Here is a 25,975-nt window from a genome sequence, read left to right as displayed (position 1 = left end):
TATATATTAATGTGTATTAATGTCTGTGTGTGTGTGTGTGTGTGTGTGTGTGTGTGTGTGTATATTTATATCTATATATATATATATATATATATATATAGAGAGAGAGAGAGAGAGAGAGAGAGAGAGAGAGAGAGAGAGAGAGAGAGCACTGGGTAGTAACTGATTACATGTAATCTGGATTACGTAATCAGATTCCAAAAATTAAGAACTTGTAATTAGATTAAATTACATTTTATAATACTCGTAATCAGACTACAGTTACTTTTTTATGGATTACATATAATGATTACAATAGTAATAAATTATTCATAATTCACTGATTCTCCCTAATTTCTCTTTTTCATCTTTTAAATTTTCATTTCTAAAATAGCCTACATCTTATATATACACTCTTCCAGTTTTGTGGATATTTACACAGAGATCAGTCATTAGTCTAGTATATAATAACATTTGACCCCTGGATTTACAAAAATCTTTGCAGGTTTTAAAAAGCTGCTGATATAAATAATAATAAAGAATAAAGGACAATTTGTGATAGCATGTCACCTCGGAATTTTGATTTCCAAAACGGTGGGCTTTGTGGGTTGTTGACAAGTTGTTGTAGTGAGTACATTCCAAAAGTTGGCACAGAGGCCAAACGATGAACCATTGTTCAGCCATGTGTCGTCTACAGCTCACTGATATCAAAGGGGAGCTGAGACTGTTGCACATTGTTCACAATGACAGCAGGGCCACAGTGTGTCGAAACACTAGCAGCTACAACAGCGTTGACCAGGGCAATGTGTCACAGTACACAGTTCATTGCAGCCTTTTGCGTATGGGTGTACATAGCCGATCACCCAGCCGGGTACATAGCCGATCACCCACCCCATGATAACTCCACGCCATCACCAACAGCACATGAAAAGGGTTTAAGATCATCGAGTTTGCCTGTGTGGTCAATGTTTTTCAGGACACTTTAGGCCCCATTACCCTAATAGCACAATCCCTGACACCTGTCAGGTATCTAAACATTGTTGCGGACCAAGTGCACCTATTCATGGCAACTGTGTTTCTTGCCAGTAATGGCTATTACCAATAGGATAATGCGCCAGCCATGCCACACTACCAGAATCGTAAAACAATAGTTCAAGGAACATGATGGTGAATTTCTGTAAATGCCTTGGCTTTTAAATTCACCTGACATTAACCCAACCGAAAAGCGGGTGCACGCTTTATCACCACCACCCTGCGACCCTGGAGGACCTGCAGTTAAAATTATGTTAGAAGATACCCCAGGAGACCTTTCGGCATCTCGTTAAATCAATGACTCACCACTGGCCAATGTTTTGTGGGGCTAAAGGAGATCCTACAAGTTATTCGATAATGTAGTGATAATGTAGTGGTCATAATGCAATGGTTTATCGGTGTGTGTATCTCTAAGGTTTACAGAGAATGGTCCTAAAATAATTCATATAATTTATTAATTGCAGCAGTCAGAATATTTGACATATTTGACACTTTCATTTATTAATTCAATAAATTAAGACTTCTACTAAATTAAGTGAATAGAGCACATTTACAATAGAATCAACTTTTGCCAAATGTAGTATAAATTATGTTTCAGTACTCCAGGACTACCATATTAATCTATATATTAAGAACAAAAAATACTAAGTGTTCCTTTAAATACACCTTTAAAAACATACACATACTGGTCTCAAAACACTGTACAAAACTTCTCTGACCAGGCATATTTTTCCACTGACCAAGCTATTGTATCCACAGGGGGAGAAGGGAAAGAAGGGCAAAAAAGGGCCTAAGGGGGAGAAAGGAGAACAGGGTGCCCCTGGATTAGATGCACCCTGCCCACTGGTATGTCCCAGTTGAGAGCTGGAAAACTAGAGTAAGAAAGCGGAGCCTTAAGAGAAGAGTAGTCCTGTGGTCAAAATGGCAACCCACCTCATCCTTGATATCTAAAATATCCGCATTGTTTTACTAAAACAAATACATCCAACATCTATTTAAAACTGGAGCTTACTGAAAAAATACTGCAATTTCTAAATCTAGCAAACCATGCTAAAACAAATTGATCTACAAGTATATAAGTTAAAACTCTGGACATATCAAGGAAAGGTGGTTAACAGATTGCTAAGTATCCACTGGGCCGCTGCTCTCTGCCCTGTGCCGTTGTCTCTCGTCTGGAGGCCGGAAGGGCGCCTGCAGCCTCTATCCCAGTAACACTCCCAGTTCCGTTTCTATGACACAGGGTTTCCGGGGCTTTAAGGGTGAAAAGGGCGAGCCAGGTCAGCCTGGCCTGGATGGGCTGGATGCCCCGTGCCAATTGGTACAGTATCCTCTTTTCCTACCTCTCCTGTGCATGCTGCCACCTTTGCGCCCACACTGCTGAGCACCTATCATACATGCTTATAGTAATGAAGCTTTAATTTAATTTCCATGCATGACATATAAATGATGGAGCAGAGCTTAATGTACAGTATCTCATTGCCTTTTTACATGTACTGCATGTCTGCTTTCTATAGGTAAAGTCATAAGTCATTTTAACATAAGTTTCCCAACTGTATCTTAGCATGAATAGCAGTCATTTATTCCCTAATTAATACACCCTTTTATATGCAGTCTATACTGTCTACTTTGTTGTGCATCCTGTGGCCACTGAAAACTGCATTACTTGCACGATAGCACCTATATTTTAGTCATTTTCTCACCTACTGGAATACCATTTAATCTTGTTCTAGTTTTTCCTAAGTGAAAAAAAATTACATACTCTCTGCTTATTGAATAGTATTTGCTCTTCTCAGATGAAATAACCAGTAGTAATTAACCTTGGATCCCTTAAATAATCCATCTTGTGCCATACCATTCCTGAGACGTTATTTAGTACAGTGTCAGCATGAGTCGCTCTTCCCCAGCCTTTAACCCTCTCCTGTTCCCTCTTATATATCTGTTCCAATTGGGCACTCAATCCTACGGAAGAGAAGAGTCTTCAAGCTATATCCTGAATCACCATGTTTAAAGACTTCAGATTTTGACTGTGTCATTTTGCATAATGAATGTTTGCTTTTAAGCTAGAGCATTAGGGCATGTATGTTTTAAAATATATATACAATATAGAAGTTCTACTTCATTTTAGTAAAACTGTGAATGATAATTTGCATGAAGCTTGAGTTTTTCTATGCCTTTTTTCAAGGTTTGATCAAAGACTAAGAGTTTGTAGTGTGTCAAATCCTTAATCACTGTATTTATGGATAGGTTAAGTTAACATGCTTCTCATTACTATGTCTGGTTTATTTCGACATAAATTAATCTATTAAAGTTTTTTTTTTTTTTTTTTTTGTATTACTGTATAGTATTGCTATTGCATGCACCATTGACTGGCACGATCACAGTCTCACAAATACTAAATACACAAATTATTTTCAGCATGCTTAGCCACTACTCAGGGTTTCAGCATGGTTAAACAATACCTCAAAAACCTTGTTAACTTCATTATAATGACATATTAATGACTTACAAATGTATTTATTGACATGCAGCTTTCCTGTTTCTCCACTATAGGGTCCAGATGGACTCCCAATGCCAGGATGTTGGCAGAAGGTAAGTTTCAGAAGATCATCAAAAATCCTATAGATATTCTTTAAAGTGTGAATACATGTTAGGTACAAAGACACAGCTTTGTTGACAGCATTAATTTTTTCATTCATAAATAAGCCATTGAGTGGTGACTCCCATTCTTTGGCATTTAATATTATTTACCTTTTCTTTGCATATTAAAACATATACATCTTTGTGTGTTTTCCTTGCAGTGATCGTTCTAACACAAAACGCATGGAGTTTGTAAATAAGGCTTCACTTTTTTGTATTTATACTTTTTTTTATTCTGGAAAAAAGAAAGTCATGAAGGATTCACATAGCTGCTCCTGTCATTACTGCCTTCTCAACGTGTGTCACATTCACATGAGCACTGTGGAATTTAAAGACTTGACCTATAAGAGACTATTCACAAGGGTGTGTTTTCAGTTCTTTGCATGGCCCAGAATGAGAGTGGATACCAAAACAGACTAACAGGGTTAACTGAAAAAGAGGAGGAGAAGGCAACTGATGGATCGGCTTTGGGTCTGAAACAAGATCTTGGTGTGTTTAGTAGTTCCGTAGTAAATCCATACTACCAGCTTGAAAGACTAAAGACACAAGCATGATGTCATATATGTGTATGTATCACTTTGTAGTGTGGTCAAAGTGTATGTTTTTTTTTTTTTGTCAAATCACTAACTACCTATCAGTCTTTGTCAGTTCAAATCAAAAAGATGTGCTACTCTAAAGGGGGTTAATTTTTCTTTTGTTTTCATTTTATGAAGGGTGTCACGCCTTGGCTGGTGGCTTGAGAGAGTCAGAAAATTGTGATTGATTGCTGGATTTCTTTATTGCAAAGAGGTCAGTGTGGCAACTGGCCCTCCTGCGCATTGGTGTTGCTCTTGTGTATCTCTCGCCTTGTAGTGACAGTGACAGAGCAAGACACAAGATGCATCCACCATCTGTGGCTGCTCGAGAGTAAGCAGGAAACTCAGAAATCATTGAAACTGGATGGTGTACGTGATGCATGGAAAGTCGCTACATTCATCCCTCCACTGGCAAAACCTTCTTTGTTCACTCTTCAGTGGGGTTCTTTTTGTAGCAGTGAACTACACAGTCTGATCTACTGAGAAAAGCAGGATGGTGTCTCTTTCATTATGGCTTTTTGCTTATTTTTTTATTTGCTCATTTTGTGTTTTATTGCCTTTGTGCCTAAAGTCATTTGTTATTCATTCCTTTGTTGAAAATAGTTACTTTTTCTTTATGCTATGAGATATGACATTTCAGTGCAGTATTTTGCAGCTATATTACGGTTAAAATGCTATTTATGTATTGTTGGAGCTGATTTCTTTACATTCATAAAGACTTTCGTAGGGTGTCAACGGAAATGTGACAAATGGGATATACTGTGGTTTTGTGGTATTGACATTTTGAGGAACCATAACAACAGCATTCTAAAGCAATTAGTATTAATAAGCATCAAATACAGTTTTCATGTACAGTACAAGGTGCAACCATACAGTCAGCCATTGTCATTATTTAGACTGTAAACAGCCAGCACCGCTACATTCCAGAGTGCAAAATTTGTTATTTTGTTCTTTTATTTTTTACAGCTTTAAAACCATTTTAACCATAACTTTTAACTTTTAAAGGGCTTTAGTCACAATAGATACATTAAAACATACATGATCACAGCACTGCTATGTTACTGAGTTATGTGTTTTCTGGCTGAAGGTGGCAGGATTATGGTCCTGATTGTCTCAACCTCTGATGGGCATTTAAGATCATAAGAACAATGCAGACATAGCTGTACTGAAAGTAGTTTTGTATGTACTGAATTTATTAATTACTTATAAGGAAGTGATTTTTTTTTTTCTTAGCGGTTTCTCTTCTTTTTACATTTATCCATTTTAATCTTAAATATGAATTCCTAATATAGGCATTCCTAATACGAAAGTGGAAAGACGTTTCACCATAAGGTGTTGTATTTCTGTTTGTGCTCAAACATGATCATGTGATGATTATAATGATTTTTTTTCTTCTTGTTTGGGAGAGGGGGGGAGTGTCAACGGTTCATTCAATATATCATTCAACATCAATTCAGGCAACATGAATTTGGTGAAATACTGACTGGAAATTTGAAGGAGTTCTTTCTGTCCACCTTTCTCTCAATCCTTGTTTCTTTAAATGTAGATTAATATGTGTATAGAGGAATATGGGTGTGCAGTTATTTTATTTTTTCATTTGTTTAAAGTGTGATTTATATTAGTTTTTTATGTATTGATGTAATGTGCATCATAGACAAATGTATCTTGATGTCTGTTTCTCAGCCATATTGCAATATATGAGAATCACTTTCATGTTGGCACTGGGAATACATTAGTTTTCACATTTGTTTATAAACTGATAAGTGTCACTGTTAATGTGCATGCATACTAGTCAGATCATTTCCTTTCTTTCCCTTATCGACAATTTGTAGGTGTTTTCATAAATATTTAATTTGTGTCCATTTATTGTTACTACTATAATGTCACAAAACTTTTCTTTGCAAGAGGTTTGTCTTGTTTGTATAAGGCATGGGAGCCAAATTAGTTTTTTTCATTTGTTTAGCTTTAGTTTTGAATGAAACATTTTCTTTTTCTTTTCTTTGCCAAATTGTGTTTGTAGTAAAAAAAAAAAAATCATTGCTTTACTTTCTTAATCCTTGTAATTTATGTCAATCTATGACTTTCTAATGTAGATGTATGTTTATACAATGTTTCAACTGTTTATTTGATTTACCTTGTAAACGATTTGGTAGCCCACGATTATCAAACTATTAGCTAATCTCATTTCATTTTCATTTTCTTGTTTTGCCTGGTTACGACTAGGAATTTCAATTTGTTTATTGTAGTAATGGCTCTGGACATTTCATTTCAAATTCATGTTCTGTGATACTCTTTTGGAGCCAAATAAATTCAGTTTCTTCACGTGTTTTTAATCTACATTCAAGGTGCAGCGAACGGTCCACTTTTGCACTAGTAACTGAAGTGACATTGACGTTATCTTTAGTGTCTGTCCCACCCACAACAGCCACCTCCTCCCTTCGTCCCTCCCTCTCTCACACATACACACACACACACACACACACACACACGTGCACATATACATTAATGGTGTGGACAGCACTCTCTTGCGCGCACACATCTACTCTTCTTTCTATCTCCAGTAACAGTCACACGCGTTTGTGAGCACCTACAGGCACAACAATGGCAACGGAAACTTTTGATAAGCAGAAAACTATCGATCTCCGAAAGAAACATGTTGGGTAAGAAGACATTACTGCAGTTATTACGTACAAACTAATAACAGAATTACTACAGCTGTTAAGTGCCGATTTTGTTGTTAAAATGTGTCAATGAATAGGAACATTTTTGACATATGTGCCTAAAAAGAAATTTAGGTAACACTGTATTTTAAGGTGTCCTTGTTACACAAGTTATATGCACTTACTATTATATAAAAAAATGTATTATATGTATGTATATGCAGTATTTATATCCCTAATATTAACCCCAACCAGTAAGTATATGTAGCTAATTTATATTAGTCATTACCTAAATGTATGATTACACTGTAACAAGGACACCTTAAAATAAAGTGTAACTGACATTTAATTTAAGTCTATATTGACATTATCGGAACACCATATTTAATGAATTAATAACTGAGGATATTTGAGATGAGTTTGAGATAATCAGTGTATGGCAGGGGAAGGAACTTGATTACTTAATTGAAAGTTTATGGCTGGATAAAGTCTACACTGGTGCCTGTCATGATGAAACACGGATTTGACAACACATTTTATGTTTCAAATAATTAAAATGATTTATGTTTTTTTTATGTTTTCTTCTCTTTACATTTCCCTCCATATGTAGTCCATCCTGCAAAGTGTTTTTCTCTCATGACCCTATCAAGATTGTGCGAGCAAGAGGACAGTACATGTACGACGAAAAAGATGAGAAATACCTGGATTGCATAAATAACGTTGCACATGGTATGTAATTTTAAAGGGGGTGGAAAAACAAGAAAGAAAGAAAAAAATATTCTAGAAGATATAAAAGATAGATGATTGCGAAAAAAAAGTCATGTAAAACAATGTACACCAGTTATGGGATATATTAATGAAATGTTGATGATTTCTACTGATATCATGGACCTATTGAATTGCAATCAAAATTATTTTTTGATTGCAAAAAATAATTTATGAAGATCCAGGACTAAATTGCATCTACAACAGTTTTCTGGCATATTAAAAGTGATAATGTCAATATATAATGTAATGTTTTTGAGTTATAGGATTTTTTAATAACACAACTATCACAGAATTATTCAACCCCTATTCAACATTGCTGTTTAAGACAGTTATTTTTATGGTCAGGAACAAAATTGTCTTAAAACATAATTAAGCCTTTACAAACTTATTAAAAATGGAATTAGCTTGGGGTGTTACACATAGCCCATGCATGTGCTGAAGATGAGTAGCAAATATGGTAAAGTCAACAGAGCTCACGCAAAATCAATAGAGAAGAAATAGTTTGCTATATTAGAAAGTCTAAAACTACATGAAGATTTCTAAGACATTACAAGTTCCTAGAGACACAGCTGGCAGTCGTATTCCTTAGATTAAAGTCTGTTGAACCAGAAAACCTTTGAGGGTGTTGAACAAAAAAGCACAATATCATAAAATGTTTGATCAGATCAACTGAGAAAAACTTGCAATGTACAGCTAAAGACTTGCAAGACGACCAGACAATAGGAGGAAAAACATTTCAATGCCATGTAAAAGAAGAACACTAGACAAGTATGGTCTTCATGTTGAGGAATCTTGCTGAATACCGCTCTTGACCAAGAAGAACAAAAAGGCTGCCTTGAACATGCTAAAATTCATTTGGATAGACCTGTGGTGTTCTGGAAGAATGTTTTATGGAGTGATGTGTCCAAACTGGAACTTTTTGGATGTATGGATCAGAGGTACATCTGGTGCAAAAATGGCAAAACTTATGAGCCAAAGAACACCATCTCCATCATCAAACATGGAGGTGGACCAGTCCTGTTATGGGGTTGTTTTACTGTAGCAGGAAGTGGAAAACACGACCATACAAAGGATATCATGGATTTATTAGTAAGTATTAAGTATCAGACCATTTTTGGCAAACATTGTGATGCCTTTTGTGCAATGTCTGAAGCTAATACTCAATGGACTTTCCTGCAGGACAATCATCCCAAAGTATACATCCAAATCTACTTACGCTTGGTTCAGGGTTCAGTCATAGAATGTTAGGTAATCACAGAGTGCCGATATACAGCCATATCTCAAGTCTACTCGTGTGATATTGCGTTTATACAACAGTTCAACGGCACGAGTGTGTAAATATATAAACAAAATAATAACAGAGTGTCTTTAAAAGCCCTCTTTTGTGCGAACTATTCCTTCCGCCACGAATTCAAATCAAAGTTTGACGGTTGGTCAGCTGAGCATAAGCTTCTTCGTTACTAATTCCAAAACGTCACTTTAGAACTAGTAACGAAGGAATGTTGAGTTGCTTCATTGAAAGCCTATTGTATTACTGTATTAAAACCTCACTGTATCATGTTTGAGTATTATGAGAGAGATAAACTGAGGGAGTGATTAATGTACCTGCATCTGATAGAGCATTCATTATTCATAGTCACGATGATATGACATTAGTTTGAATGTTTACGGAAGAAAGCGTTAATATCCGTTCATCTATTAAGGGTGATTTTGCTGCTCAGTGCATTTATTTGCTGTAGCAAGCTGTTGTTGAAGCTAAAAATAACTTCCCTTTAACTTTTCATTTTAAAAGTCCCAAAGTCACCATTAACTGCTCACTCATAAAACTGTCTCTTGTCGCCATCTAAAGGCGGAACAATGTAACGTTAACTAAAATCACCACGAATACACGCACGTTTCTCAATACTAAATACTATTATTAAATACATTATTTAAAATATAGTTTATATACATTTTTATTTATTGAGTAGTAATATTTAATAAATAACAACAACAACAAAAACAGGCATCAAAAAGTTGCTAGGTAATTCAGTCAAGAGTAAAGGCAGCATTCAGCATTGAATTTACATAAACATGCTACATCTTTTTCTCTGGAACAAATAATAAATTATTGAGATCAAAGACTGCCCATTAGATTTACCCACAATGAATTCCATGTCATGTGTAACCACTACAGAGACATCAGAGCCAGCGGTAAATTCCTGAAGATCTCGCCATGGTGAGAGCGCTCTTGAGCGGATTGATGAGTGCAGAACGCCCCCTGACGTTATGGGTTTCGCACGTCCGAAAACGACGAAGCAAATTTTCAAACAGACGTTATATTTATTAACAAACTGCGTATTTGAACTATAAACAAGTACATTCTCGCCTGAAAACCTCTTAAAACTACTTTCCGTGACACAAAAAGAGTAACCTTTGGGTTACAAGTCCGACTCTCTAACCATTAGGCCACGGCTGCCCCAAAAACATGGTAACTGAAGCACTGTTGACAAACTTGTCCCATAGTAATTACTAGAATTCCTCTACTTAGAAAAGTAGCCCTACCTCAAAAAGACAATTTTACACATTCCATTGCATGTTCAGCGGGTTTTTTTTGTTTTGTTTTGTTTTTTTTTTCAGAAAATGTTGGACATTCTATCCTCTGGTAATCAATAACAAGCCACCGATGTTAATGTTAGAACAATGTTTATTCATTATGACCTGCAAAATATTTACTTTGTACTTTTAATGCGTAAATGAAACTGTAAGTAAAATATTAAGTACATAGTACAATTTTTTTCCTTAGAAATGTAAATGAGTACAAGTTAAAGTATTCTGTTTCAATACTAACTAGGTTTTTCCAATAAAATACTCAAGTAAATTAAGTACGTTAACTAAGTATTTCCCACCCCTGCATATAAGTGAGCCCTTTTTTGTTGCCATTGCTGCTTTGATGATGTATGGGATGTAATTTAATTTATTTCAATGCTAATATGTTCATCCCTGAAGTAATTATTCATCTGTTTTTTGTTTTTTTTCTGTGTTGTCCTTCAGTGGGTCATTGCCACCCGGATGTGGTTGAAGCAGGATCAAAGCAAATGGAGCTTCTCAACACCAACTCTCGCTTCCTACATGACAATCTGGTCCTATATGCTCAACGTCTTCAAGCCACCCTCCCAAATAAGCTCTCTGTGTGCTACTTTGTCAACTCAGGGTAGGCTTGTGAGCACATTCTCAGACAGTCCATACATACCATATACCACCTGTTTGTGCTTAGGGAATGCAGTTAAAGTCATCACCCCATTGAGCAGATAGGCAGTTGCTGCATTTTTCAAATTTCAATTCCAAAAAAGTTGGGACATTTTGTACAATGCAATAAAAATCAAGAATCTGTGATTTGTTAATTCTGACCTTTATTTAATTGACAAAAGTAGAGAGAAGAAGAAAAGAATTCCAATTTCTTAGCTAACCAACTTAATTCTAATTGTAAATATAAACAAATTTTGATTTTGATGGTTGAAACACACTCCAAAAAAGCTCATCAACTGTCTTATTAATTACAATGTTTAATCATCTGAGAATTGAGGATACTAATTCTTAAAGTTTGGCTTGCAAAATTTTTGTCCAATCTTGTTTGATACAAGATTTCAGCTGCTTATCAGTCCGTAGTCGTTATTGTCTGATTCTCCTTTTCATGATGGGCCATAGATTTTCAATAAGATATAGATCTGCTGTGCAGTCAATCACAACCACATTGGTCAATTCAATGTAAACAGTATCAAAACAGTTTAACTTGAATATTCTATAACCTTTTCAATTTCATGCCTCTGTCCCAACTGTGTTGCAGCCATCAACATCAAAAATTGTTTATATTTACAAAATATATTTAAGCTGGCCATTGAAAGCACTGGAAATATTTTCTTTGTACTTTTGTCAGTTAAATAAAAGTAAAAAGGAAATTAACAAAACTCTCAATTTTTTTTTGGAATTTAGGTTGTAAATAAAAGAGCTACATATTTTTGTGTACTTCTCTGTTTTGTAGGTCATGCACTCCAGATATTGTTGGCTAGACAGCTTTTAAAAAGGATGATGGCTAGGTAGCGAATATTGTTGAAGACAGCCACTTGATAATCAAGTCAATATAGTGCATGGTGATTCAAACCCATGGTCCACTATTCTGTTTTGACATCTAGGTCTGAGGCAAATGATCTGGCCCTAAGATTAGCCTGGCAGCACACTGGCCACAAAGACATCATCACACTGGAGAAGTAAGTCAACAGCACACTGTCTGTGTCTCCTCTTTCTCTGCACTGGGATCTAAACAGTAACCAAGTTCTTAGAAGCGTGAAGCTCACAGCTTAAATATTAACTTAATCTTACGTCTTGTATCTGGACATACTGTGGAGAAAATTTTGCTTGTTTTGCTTATGGATATGCATAGTGAGCATGTGCCTTGGTATGCAAAACCTTGCTGTGAAAAAGAATGCATCACCTGGTTTTTGGATTTTGATTTGAATGAAGGCCCTATCCCTTCAGAAGTATATTGCATATGATGTATATGCTGTTTTTTTCTGGGCCACATTTTACACTGATAAGCGAAATAATCATTAGAAGATTAGATAATTTAAGCCCTCTCAAACATAGTAGAACTTTGTTCTATTGATTCTCTTGAAGTTTTTTATTCAGTTTGCTTCTGTTGCAGTGCCTACCATGGTCATGTGTCATCACTCATTGATATCAGTCCATATAAGTTTCATCAGATGGCTGGTGCAGAGCCAAACCAACATGTGCACGTGGTGAGTGTTGCAACATGAGACGTTTGACATATTGGATTTGACATAAGGTCGCATGCACAAAGTGCTCACTATTCTACAAGTCAAAAACAGTTTAGAGATGGCCAAACTAATATTGTGCAGCCCAACTTCTAATGTCTCTTTAAAATACGGCAAAACAGCAATATTGTGAAACATTATTACAATGTAAAAAAGCTGTTTTCTTTGTGAATATATTTTAAAATGTAAATTATAATTAAAAATGTAATTATTCCTGTGATGGCAGAGCTGAATTCTCAGCAGTGTGCTGAAAAAAGTTACTGAAAAGGTTACTTCAGTCTTTAGTGTCACATGATCCTTTAGAAACTTAAATAATTACAATATGCTCATTTGGTGCTCAAATAATATTTTTTTTTCTTCACAGTTAAAAATGTCTGTGCTGCTACCATATATGACTTGAATACACTTCTTCTATGAGCATGTATTTAATTTATGAATTAAAATTAAAAGTTTTGATAATTTGGGGGGCAGAAACTAATTAAAGAAAATTAATTAATTAAAAAAACTTTGACCTTATAATGACAAGGCAAGCTTAATTGAGGTTCTACAATTTTATTATATTTGTTAAAACATTTACTTTAAAAATATTTTTTTAAACTTGAATGCATTCCAACTATTAGTTTGGAATCCTTAGAATGAAACCTCGGTGGATGGTTGGTTGGTTGTGTAGGGTGTGTGTGTGTGTGTGTGTGTGTGTGTGTGTGTGTGTGTGTGTGTGTGTGTGTGTGTGTGTGTGTGTGTGTGTGTGTGTGTGTATGTGTGTGTATGCTACCCTCTCAGTCATCACCTCATTCTACCCTGACTGTGGTGATCAATCAGTATTGTGTTACGAGTTAGTGAGCCACGTCAGCATGGGTAACTACTTAGCATGTATTTTTTATGAAAAGTGTCTTCAAAGACACTTGGTGTTTCTTTTCTCTAATGTTGACGTTATGATACATGCTTGAAGTGGACTACAGTTCGAACCAGAGGTCTTGTGACTTAAATGTAATCCTTGCTATGGCATTGAAATACTATTCCACAAATAGTGATAAGACTACTCATAACAGTTGTTGTTTTGTTGTTGTTGTTTACACCAAGCATTTATATTTATAAACTATACCTATTTATAAATGAAAATTATTTTTATATTATAGCAATAATTATTACTGCATTAAAATATCTGCTGAATGAAAGTGTAAATGTGTTTACATTTGCAAGCATAGTGAGAAGATTTATTTCTGCACTGTAAATTTTGACTAACTATTCATAAATGTGATAATTCCCTAGGCTCTTAGTCCAGACATTTATAGAGGCAAATATTGTGAGGATCACCCTGACCCTGCCACCGCCTATGCTGAAAATGTGAAAGATATAATCGAGCAGGCCCACAAAAAGGGCCATAAGGTGAGTGAAGTTATTTAACATCCACAGTAATCAGTATTCTTCACAGACTGTACCTTTAAACTTTGCTCCATTATTAAAAGTCTTTCTTTTTAAAATGAAAAATCAATTTGCAGTGATAATTGTGTGGACTCTTTTACAAACATAATTGACATCATTCTGTCTTAAGGCAAGACACTCTAGGTGAACAGGGTAAAAAATTTAACAGATATCACCGTACTTTCCCAGCTGATTGATTACATTAAAGGGGTCATATGACATTGCTAAAAATAACATTATTTCGTGTATTTGGTGTAATACAATGTGTGTTTTTTTCACATAGTACCGTACATTATTGTTGCTCCTCTCTGCCCCGTTTTTGTAAAATATGTTGATTTTTAAAAAACACATTGTTCTGAAAAGTGTGGTGTTCTCTGATTGGCCATCTATCCAGTGCATTGTGATTGGCAGAATACCTCAAGCGTGTGATGGAAATGTTACGCCCCTTAGACATATTTGGAATATCAGCTTCCAAAACAATACTGAAACGCATCATAATCAAGGCATTTGTTGCATCCAGTTGGGACATAATTACTGATTATAATGACTTATTCTGTCTTACCTAGCAAATTATTTAAATATGAAAACATACTTACAGGCTGTGAGTCAGAAGCGCCAGAATGTCCTTGCAAAGTCGGAATTTGTTCCACTTTTTATAAACAGCATTTGTGCACAGCTAGCACAAAACTCCCAGGTTCAGGAAACAATCCTCCATATAATGCGCTGCACACACCCAATATTTGGTTTGTACTGTTATAGAACAGTGTTGTAAATACAACTTAACCACTGATTTCTAGTTGTGTCCTCTTGTGGAAGGCCAAACAAGTAGTTTTTGAAGTTACACCTTTATTTGCATATAAATTTGGGCAGTGTTCTGCTAATCTTCCCACACAGTGATGCAGATTTGTGGGGGAGCGTTTAATTGAGGCGTTTTAACACTCCAAAGACAAAGGAAAACATGAAATCGCATCATATGACACCCTTAACAATTGCAAATATTTTTTTATTTTTATTTTAATTTATTTTTTTAAGTTTTCTGAAATGTTGGTAACGCTTTAGTATAGGGAACAATTCTTGCTATTAACTAGTTGCTTATTAGCATGCCTATTCATAACATATTGGCTATTTATTATTACTTATAAAGCACATATTTTGCATGATCATATTCTACATCTCTAATCCAACCCAATACCTAACCTTAACAACTGCCTTACTAACTACTAATAAGCAGCAAAAGTAGAAGTTTATTGAGGCAAAAGTCATAAGTAATGGTTTTTTAATAGCAAGAATCGGAGAAATAAGGCAGTATGTAATTAAATGATATCTATTTAATCATACATCAGAAAAAATACTGTCAGCTGGCAAATTATGCTTGAGGATTGTTTGCATAAATGTATTTTTGTCATAAAATGCAGTGTCTTGCCTTAAATTCATTGACACAGTCTTTTAGTTCTGTAGTTTCTTGTGTGCTCTATTAAATTCTCCATCATTAATTGATTTACTGTATCCTCTCTTTTTTTCCTCCCCACACCCCCCCCCCCCCCCAAAAAAAAAAAAAAAATGCTTCTACGTTGCATGTATAACCACTAGAGTACAAGGGATTCATGGGATCTGTTCTTGTGTAGATTGCTGCTTTTATCGCTGAGTCACTGCAGAGTTGTGGAGGGCAAGTCATTCCTCCAGTGGGCTACTTCCAGAAAGTTGCACAGTATGTACCACTAAGTGCTTGGTTAAAACATTTAGGTTACACGATTGCTGCTCTTCTCCTTTATTCAATAAGTGACACTTAAAATACACAATAATTTATATTTGCATTTTTAGGCTTACAGGGATAGTTCACCCAAAAATGTAAAATGTATGTTTATCTGCTTACCCCCAGGGCATCCAAGATGTCGGTGACTTTGTTTCTTCAGTAGACCACAAACAAAGATTTTTAACTTAAACCGCTGCAGTCTGTCAGTCATATAATTGCAGTCAATGGGCACCAAATCTTTGAGAGTATGCACAGACAAAACCAAATTAAACCCTGCAGCTTGTGACGATACATTGAGGTTTTAAGACACAAAATGATCGGTCTGTGCAAGAAACTGAACAGTATTTATATCATTATTTACCTCTGATCCACCGTAACGTTCAACTGTATTGAGCGCGTTCACAACAGCCGGCGCATGACGCTTCAACGTGCTGGGCAATGTAGTCAGTGAAAGTCAACACTCTGGAATTAGTTCTCCCAAGGAAATGTAAACTTTTAGTTTTTAATCAGTTGCTAGAATCAGGATAAGTACAAGTAATTACCATTTTGAGTAGCCGCTATGCACTGTGCAAACAATGAGTGACGTATATACGTGGCAGGTCACTTCTGTGCGTGCATCTACTATGGCAGCTGTTGTGAACGTGCTCAGGACAGTTAAACGTTGAGGTGGATCAGAGGTAAATAATGATATAAATACTGTTCAGTTTCTAGCACAGACCGATTGTTTTGTGTCTTAAGACCTCATTGTATCATCATGAGCTGCAGGGTTTCATTTGGTTTTGTCTGTGTATGTTTTTTTTACTCTCAAAGATTTTGTCCCCATCGACTGCCATTATATGACTGACAGACTGCAACAATTTGTTTGTGTTCTACTGAAGAAACGAGGTCACCTACATCTTGGATGCCCTGGGGTAAGCAGTTAAACATCAAATTTTCATTTTTGGGTGAACTATCCCTTTAAAGGTTCTGCCAGTTTTGTGTCCACAAATTCAGGACACATTAATTTTAAATTTGCTGGTTTATTGATTTCATTCATTTTATTACCTAAATCTAATTTTAAATTGACAGATGCAATAGACCAAAAATATTTGAATGCACCAAAAATATTAAAGTATATCTAGTCTTAAATTGTTTGCCTAATATGAATATATTATTTTATTTATAATTTTCATCCCCATTTATAAATCACTTTGTATCCAAATGTGCATTTGTCAAACTATTGATACGTCTTATAATGCATGTATCATATGAAATATTTTCTGAATGTAAATATGCATACATTCAAATTTGTATATACCACAACTTTTGTTGTACCACAGGCATGTGAGAAATGCAGGAGGCATTTTCATTGCTGATGAGGTCCAGGTGGGCTTTGGCAGGGTGGGCACCCACTTCTGGGGATTCCAGCTACAGGGAGAAGATTTTGTACCAGATATTGTTACAATGGGCAAACCTATTGGAAATGGACATCCAATGTCATGTGTGATCACCACCAGAGAGGTTGCTGAAAGCTTCATGTCATCTGGAATGGAGTACTTTAACACAGTGAGGAAGTAAAAAAAAAGACATATTGTGACAATGGCAGGCATTAAATACAGATTAAGACTGAAACAACAAATTTTAAAAACAAAAGATACAGGTCCTAGATTAAAAAAAGTATGAGGCTGAAAATGTCTGTCTTTTTGTCTTCTAGTTTGGCGGTAACCCAGTATCATGTGCTATTGGGCTGGCGGTGCTAGATGTAATTGAGAAGGAAGATCTCCAAGGCAATGCCCTGCATGTCGGAGGTTACCTGACTCAGCTTTTGGATGATCTGAAGAAAAGACACCCCTTAGTGGGTGACGTGAGGTTGGTTAAATATACTCTTAACTTCTAACATCATAAAATCAGTAACTGGATGATTATACGGGGTCATATCCAATATGCTACTATTTCTTTATGCATATATTAACACATTTTGCAGTGTGAATTAAGGTAATGTGAGTAATGTGCCATGTTGGAACCTTGACTGTGTTTGCATAAGTTTAAGTTACCTGGCCTCTTTATGTTGCAAGTCGTGTAAATCATTTCCCTGGGGTTGTTTGTGACAGTGATATGCGTGTAATAGTGCTGATGAAAGTATGCTTAGAACACACATTGTCAGGAGGTTCAAAGCTGAAAGGTCATATATTTTGTTTTCTAGGGGCCATGGCCTGTTTGTTGGGTTGGACCTGGTAAGAAACCAGGATAAAAGGACACCTGCCACTGCAGAAGCACAGGATGTTATTTACAGGTGAGAGCAAGTCATGCTGTAAAAGAATTTTATTTAATTTTATTTAGCATTCCATTCAATATATTTAATCACTTTTATCTTTGCAAACTATTTGTTAGGTATTTTTCTCATGCAATTATATATATATATATATATATATATATATATATATACATTAGGGCCGGGACTTTAACGCGTTAATTTAGATTAATTAATTATACAAAAATAACGCGTTAAATTATTTTAACGCATTTTAATCGCACTTATTTTTGCACCGCGGAACGTTTCTCACTGGATGAGTTTCGGCGGACCGATTATACTGCAGCACCAACTAGCGTTCAGACAAAGGCTGTATCCGAAATCGCCCCCTATACCCTATTCACTATTCCCTACATTAGTCCACTCATACAGTCCACTTGAAGGAGCGAATGAAAACGAGTGAGTGAATTCGGACACTAAGTGCACCGGAAGGATTGCCGCTTTTGCATAGTATTGCTTACTGTTTAACAATCATTTAAAACGGATAGTTCGAGTAGTAAGATTAAAGGATTTATCTTGAACTATGTCAAGGAGTTTACGTATAAACCTTGGTTAAACAATTTAATAATCAATTTACAACGAATTTGTACCTGTGTTGTACGCTGTATTACGCAGTGGAGGAGCGCGTTGTAAAATGAACGGATGGACGATTCAGCTGCGGGCGCCATCATCTGGAGAGACGCGGGAATTCAGTCAGCGCGCGACTCTCACAGTGCATTATGGGTTATCTCTAGCTGTTGAGCGTACATCGGCTGTACACTCGTTTTCGCGGTGCATTGTGGGATTGAATGAGTGCACTCGGGAACGTTCACTATGGTTTCGAACACCACTTAAAATGGCTGTCCCCTCAAATAGTGCCCTATTTGAGGGTATAGGGGGCGATTTCGGATATAGCCAAAAACAAACCACAGTGAACATTAGTGATGGGAAGTTCGGATCATTTTACCGACTCGGATCTTTGAGTCTCGTTCAGCAAAATGAACGAATCTTTTTTCGAGTCATTTCGTTCATTTTACCAAAATATAATTAAAAAGCTATGTTTTACTTCCATAACACATGTAATGCTCATACACGTTTATATAACGTTGATCACACTACAAACAAGACAAAACTATAAGCTATTAGAAACAAAAGATTTATGCATTGTTTACCTGGGTCTTCATGATTATAGCTCCCTCACTTCTATCTGTCCGGGTTCGAGTCGTTCGTTCATTACGTGACAAACCCATATAAGCTTAACTAACGCAGTCTGAGCCGGAAAGAGAATTGATTAGTTCATCTCTCGAGTCTTCGGGTCCGAGTCGTTCGTTCATCACGTGACAGCCCCATACGCTTAACCTATGCTGCCTGAGCCGGAAACAGAATTGATTAGTTAATCTCTCGAGTCTTTGGGTCCGAGTCGTTCGTTCATCACGTGACAGCCCCATACGCTTAACCTATGCTGCTGGAGCCGGAAACAGAATTGATTAGTTCATCTCTCGAGTCTTCGGGTCCGAGTCGTTCGTTCATCACGTGACAGCCCCATACGCTTAACCTATGCTGCTGGAGCCGGAAACAGAATTGATTAGTTCATCTCTCGAGTCTTCGGGTCCGAGTCGTTCGTTCATCACGTGACAGCCCCATACGCTTAACCTATGCTGCCTGAGCCGGAAACAGAATTGATTAATCTCTCGAGTCTTCGGGTTTGAGTCCTTCGTTCATAGTTGCGCAATTGCGCATGCGCGACTGAATGAATCACTCCCCGAGACGACTCGTTCTTCTCGAGTCACATAAAGATTCGTTCAAAATGAACGAATCGTTCAAGAACGACCAATCACTAGTGAACATGGTCAAAGAAGCTGATGAAACCGCTTTGGTTGGCCCTGTGGATGGGAAATTTTGTTATAAAAAACGAATGGATGGAAGCGTCGATAAGAGCATGGTTGTGTGCAAGCTATGCAACAAGGAATTTGCATATCACCGCAGCACTTCGAGCCTATTGCTACACTTAATGCCAATATTGCACTGGTCTGTTGGACTTGGTTGAACAAAAATAAACAATATTTTGTTGCTTAAGCTTATGTATTCAAGCATTATTCAATGTATTCTAAAAATCCATATGAAAAAAACTTACTTCTCACTGTTCTCAGGTCAAATATTTATATGCGATTAAAATGCGATTAATTTCGATTAATTAATTACAAAGCCTCTAATTAATTAAATTAATTTTTTTAATCGAGTCCCGGCCCTAATATATATATATAATGTTTTTTTTTTTTTTTTTTAAGACTAAAAGAGCAGCGGATACTGCTCAGCGCTGATGGTCCACACCGCAACGTTCTGAAGTTCAAGCCTCCCATGTGCTTCTCCAGAGGGGATGCTGAACTTGTTGTGGAGAAGATTGACCAAATTCTGACAGGTACTTCTGGTAATTCGAAACTTGATTTAATGAGTTCACAGTCCTCATGGCAATTTGTATTTTCTTCTTTTGTCTTAGACTTAGAAAAGGCTTTGGGCCTCCAAATGTCTGAAGCAGTAATCTCAGAAAATGGACACACTAAGAGAAAGGTAAACTTGCAGATTATGTAAAAGCTACACAGAATCAAAGGGAATCTAACAACTAAGATATTTTGTTCTTTATGTTTTGGTCCCAAGGAACCCAGTGATGAAAATGGCCTTGTTCATCCTTCAGTTGGCAGCAGCCAAAATCACACCGGCACACTACCTCATGACAAAAAAAACAAGAAGAAACTAAAAATCTTATGAAACACCAGGGGACACACTAAGTGCTTTTAATCATAGACTATTTAATTATGTCTGTAACATTTTTTCCATGTTTTAATGGATCTAAAAATACACTGTATAAAGACAGTTTTGCCATATATTTTAGTGGTGCCAGTCAGAACTGTATCAGTGTTTTCGATTTACAATGAGTTTTGAAAATAAAACTATAGAATATGATCCTTAAGAACAGTTTTAGCTTCCACATATGCATTTAGAAGGTTTTGCTTTAAGAAAGCTTTTTCTTTTAGAAAGCTATAAAGGACTAAAAAGGCAAGAAAAAAAAACAAACACACAAAGACCCCAGAATAACAAACCACTATGTTTACATGGCATTTATCTGTGTTGTGGCCAGTGAATTGAAGAACATTTTTAGTGCTGGGCTGGGCAATTTTGGAGAGACTTAAGATAATGGTTTGAATGCATCTACGCCAAATTAGGTACGTTAAGTGCACCTTCAACACTGCTTGTTTTGCAACAGCCTGTTTGACTCTACGCATACCTGAGCAAATGCTCACTCAGCAGGTTCTGCTAATGTCTGCCACAGTAAAACAGCTACTCCTGTCTGATAGGAATGGAAAACACCCTCTAGATAAAAGGCAAGGGGGGGGGGGGTGCATGCAGAATGAAAGATTGTTTCTTCCATGTTAGCATTACCCATGTTCCCTCTACAAAAACCCAATGTAATGTTTTTATTTGCTTTTGGGTTATTGATGAAAATAAGCTCTGTGACCAACAAATCTTTATGATTCTTACACATTTTATTACTCTTCACAAGTAAACACAACTATTTTGAAGTTTGAAGGGTAAATACAATGCCAATAGAGTAAAAAGGCAAACAGTTTATAAATGAACTATGCCATGGTTGCATGACTTTAACAGTACCACCTTTACACTTCCAAAAAAAAAAAAAAAATGTAATTTATGAGTTAAAATAATTTGCTTAAGCTATTTAATGACAATGTAAAAGTAGACTATTGAGTAGATACATTTATTTGTTTGGCCAACAAAAATGTCATCCATGCAGCAATTTATTTAATTTGAGTTCATTCAGTGCTGCTTCCTAGTGTTTGAAAGTTTTCAAACATAACAGGTGAAAATATATAACCCTCATATTATTATTATTATAAGATGTAACTTTTTTCAATACCTTGTAAAACATAACATTCACCACTTCAAATCTATTCCAAATTTAAAAGAGGATTCCATTGTAAATAAGCTTTTCAACAATATCATTTAACAAAGTAGAGTTTTAAATCATCAAATAATTCAAACACTGCAAAGTTTTGTGCAAAGTATTTGTTTATTATAGGAAAAAAAAAAACTGCACACCAAACTGCCACATTTAAGAACAGGCTGTCTACAAAATAACAGTATAAGAAGATATGCAAAATGGATTTTGATTAATATAATATTGACCATTCTGTGGACTTTCTAAACAGAAATGTTTTTATCAGCAATGTTGAGAAGTAAATTTAGCACATTTTCATAAACCAGTAAGTTAAGAGTCCTACTAGACAAAGTTGCATGTAAAAAACAAAACAAAAAAACAAACAAAACAAAACAAAACAAAAAACACTAAATCAAAAGAGTTAGAGAAATTCTGCCAGTGGAAAAAATTGATCAGAGCTTGATTGTAGTCCTTGGCACTGAAACATTGTTTTCTGTATGTTCTTTTTCATCTCTGCCTGTAGCATGTGCACGATTACAGCTTTAACCCATGAGATAACCACTGCAAGACAAACACATTCAGATCATCATTAAAAATACAGAAAGTTCATCGATTGATGACATATGTATACACATCTTTAAAGGAACAAACAATGCAAACAGTGCTAAAACAATGCTGCCATCTCCCTAAAATACACTTATAATAATAATAATAATAAAGATGACCTCGGCCTGGTAGTGTAATACAATATGAACATATAAACAATGTTTAAAAAGCTATTGTAAACTTGAGTGACTTACGGTAGTTTCATTCTCATGAAGACTCTGGCCATAAAAAAGCTCAGCAGCACACTGACAAAGCCAATGAAGAGTAGAAGGAAACGGTTGAGCTTGGGAATGTTGGGTGCATTAGAGCGATCCAGAATTATGAAGCCAAGGCCTCCCATGGTAAAGAGAAAGCTGGAGGCCAACCCCTCCATGATGTACTGCCCATTCACCCTTTAAAAGAGAACACAATAATTCAGCACTACATTTCATGGTACACTTTGGAGACTTTGATTCAATAAACGGGACTTAATAAGATACATCAGATATATTTTAAGATATTGTTTATTTTATAAGAGAAACACTGGTCACTGTCATACAGCCTCAAGTACATCTAAAGCGCCACCAGCTGGCTGATTTTATGATGACCGTCCGTATTAAACCCTTTACGTTACCTGTATGCTAGAAAAGCCACTGGCCTCTGATGCCCATGTTCATCTGTCATTGATCCGACACTCGGAGGTTCAACGATCACATCATATATAATGCCTGAAGAGATCAAAAGATAATAGCAGTGCTATGATCAAAGTAAGGTTCAATCATTCATCTAAGTTACAGAGTAATGTCGCACTTAAAAGCCTTTATCTAGCGATTTATATGAGACAAATAATAATAAACTCCCGTTTCATTCTTATTCATGTAATATGTAGACAGGAGCACAAGAGTAAGTAATTATGTCTACAGTGTGCAACATAATTTGAGTTATGAATGATAACATCACTGTCAAAAAAAGCAGGCTAAAAACTCAAGCAAGATTATTTAACAAAATACTAAAGCATGCATCTTTATATTAGACTAAACTGTAATACATAAAAACAACTACAAATTTTAACTAGTAGATAAAACATTATGCAGTTGTGCACACACACAACAGGAAAAGGGTTAGCTGAATGCTAATTTAGCCAGAGATAGCTTTAAAATTCTTACCACCGGTAATGAGAAAATATGAAACAATCACGACGGCATATACGGTCATTGCAGAAGGCATATGTAGCCATGACGGTTTTTTAAGTTTGATGTTCGGACATTCCAGTACAGTAAACGGTAAGCTGAAGAGAGTCTCCATAGTTAAAGTAGGTGATATATTCCTGTGCTGTGGCTGCCCGGCTAACGCATACGTCACGTTGTCCGTAGAGCGACGTGTACAGGAAGGGGACTCGCTAAATTACCACGACGTAAAATGGGCGTCCCTGGGGGCGTTGGGAAAACGCCCCTTTCAAAAAAAAATTATTAAGAGAGGTCACCGATCATGCGCAGTAAGTCAGTTTTTTTGCGCGGGCATTTCAAAACCTAGGATCAGCACTGATGGATAATGAAGGACAACACAGTCATACAGGTTATTTTTATGTTTTAAAATCTTACATTTAAATGATTTTCGAAAACAAATAAACAGCCTTTATAGAAATGTAAAACGTGTAGCGTCTATTTACGAAAATAAATCATGGTTTACAACGGTATCGTGGACAGGTATCTCAAGACACTGTATATGAATATAAATATGAAGGGCACGAAACCCCTGCGATCGTGGACAGGTATTTCAAAATACTGTATATAAATATAAATATGAAGTGCACGAAACCCCTGTGAATGTGGAAAGGTATTTCAAGACACTGTATATAAATATGAAGTGCACGAAACCCCTGTGAATGTGGAAAGGTATTTCAAGACACTGTGTATATAAATACAGTGTTTCCCCTAGGTTTCCAGTGTTGGAAAACCTACTTTGTGAAATAACGAAAACATTATTATAGACTTATTCAGTGGAAAAATAAGTCCAAAACTCTCTATTTTAACATTTTGAACAATAGGGCTCTACCAACTTTTGCTTTTTTTTTTTTTTTTAATTCTTGTGTGTATTATTTTTTCTCATAATCAAATTAAAAGTATAAACATTTATTTATTTTTAATCAAATGAAAAATAAACCCTTTTAATTTTTGGCAAACAGAGGTTTACTGTTAAAATCAATAAATAATAATAATTTAACATTTAAATAATAATTGTAGTATTTTTTCTACAATTAAGTGGTTAATCTTGTTATATTTATTTTTATCATATATATTGTTTCATGTCAATTATTTAAATAGGAATATATAAACAACTACATTATACTGTACAAAAGTAATACAAGACTAATGTTCTGTTACATGTTACTTTTATTTTGACAGGTTGCCTTGAAGTTTCTGTGTGTGTGGTGTGTACAGCATGTTATGATGCTAGTTTTCTCAAATGAAACGGTAAAAGTGACACTCACAGCAGCTTTGGATATTGAGTTTATCTGTTCATGCGAGATGCAAATGCCCAAAATTAGCGGGAGCGTCACGTGTGCTTCAGTATATGCGTGTAGTAAAAGCGCGTCTCCACCATTCATACATACAGAGGCAAACGGAGCATGCAGGATTCATATTGAAACGGTCTTTTTGCATTTCAGTTTTCACAGACACTAGTCCATATCGCGATTTGAATGAAGTAACAGACCAACTTTTGATTTATTAATCCAAAAATCGACGAATTTACGTGGCATTTCGCGCTATAGTAGATTCGGTTTTTATGAATGGAGTCCGCGATCCCGTCTGTGTTTTCGCAGATGAGACATTGTAAACACGAGATCATGTAAAGACAGAAATGACATGCCTTCGTGTAAATAAGATAAATAACACAAGGCAATTTAGTTTGTTTAATAAAAGAACAATGTATAGCCCTGTTCTATAGGAAAGATAACCTTAATGACTTCTATTGTGATCTGACGCTATATCAAAAATAAAATGAACTTGACATTCAAGGGGGGCGAGGGGTGCCGTTGGGGGGGCGGGCGCCCCCCTAAGATAATGGTAGGGGAAACACTGAAATATAATTATGAAGTGCACGAAACCCCTGCGGTCGTGGACAGGTATTTCAAGATATTGTATATGAATATAATTATGAAGGGCACGAAACCCCTGCGGTCGTGGACAGGTATTTCAAGACACTGTATATAAATATGAAGTGCACGAAACCCCTGTGAATGTGGAAAGGTATTTCAAAATACTGTATATAAATATAAATATGAAGTGCACGAAACTCCTGCGATCGTGGACAAGAATTTCAAGATACTGTATATGAATATAAATATGAAGTGCACGAAACCCCTGTGAATGTGGAAAGATATTTCAAGATACTGTATATGAATAAAAAATATGAAGTGCACGAAACCCCTGCGGTCGTGGACAGGTATTTCAAGACACTGTATATAAATATGAAGTGCACGAAACCCCTGTGAATGTGGAAAGGTATTTCAAGACACTGTATATAAATA

General features: G+C 36.0%; 2 protein-coding genes and 1 long non-coding RNA gene across 3 annotated transcripts; 2 read left to right on the top strand and 1 right to left on the bottom strand.

The window, feature by feature from the left end:
* Window positions 1–526: 526 nt before the first annotated feature.
* On the top strand, window positions 527–6,545 carry LOC141330960 (uncharacterized). The gene is made up of 3 exons (XR_012355212.1): window positions 527–1,857; window positions 3,562–3,600; window positions 3,810–6,545. It is a non-coding gene; the product is annotated as an uncharacterized lncRNA (long non-coding RNA).
* Window positions 6,546–6,706: 161 nt separating this feature from the next.
* Window positions 6,707–21,425, top strand: etnppl (ethanolamine-phosphate phospho-lyase). The gene is made up of 13 exons (XM_073835771.1): window positions 6,707–6,883; window positions 7,494–7,612; window positions 10,685–10,844; window positions 11,824–11,898; window positions 12,333–12,426; window positions 13,732–13,848; window positions 15,510–15,592; window positions 16,957–17,182; window positions 17,331–17,485; window positions 17,820–17,909; window positions 20,195–20,325; window positions 20,404–20,474; window positions 20,562–21,425. The coding sequence occupies exons 1-13, from the start codon at window positions 6,825–6,827 to the stop codon at window positions 20,670–20,672; spliced, it is 1,491 nt and encodes a 496-aa protein (XP_073691872.1). The 5' UTR covers window positions 6,707–6,824; the 3' UTR covers window positions 20,673–21,425.
* Window positions 21,426–21,971: 546 nt separating this feature from the next.
* ostc (oligosaccharyltransferase complex subunit) lies at window positions 21,972–23,824 on the bottom strand. The gene is made up of 4 exons (XM_073835772.1): window positions 23,610–23,824; window positions 23,078–23,171; window positions 22,659–22,856; window positions 21,972–22,419 (listed from the first exon to the last, which is right to left on the bottom strand). Exons 1-4 carry the CDS (start codon window positions 23,746–23,748, stop codon window positions 22,401–22,403), a joined length of 450 nt encoding a protein of 149 aa, XP_073691873.1. The 5' UTR covers window positions 23,749–23,824; the 3' UTR covers window positions 21,972–22,400.
* Window positions 23,825–25,975: the final 2,151 nt, after the last annotated feature.

The sequence above is a fragment of the Garra rufa genome, chromosome 3 (genome assembly GCF_049309525.1).
Source record: "Garra rufa chromosome 3, GarRuf1.0, whole genome shotgun sequence".
Classification (NCBI taxonomy): Eukaryota; Metazoa; Chordata; class Actinopteri; order Cypriniformes; family Cyprinidae; genus Garra; species Garra rufa.
Note: the sequence above shows the minus strand (reverse complement) of the source record. Positions and strands in the feature narration are given on the sequence as shown.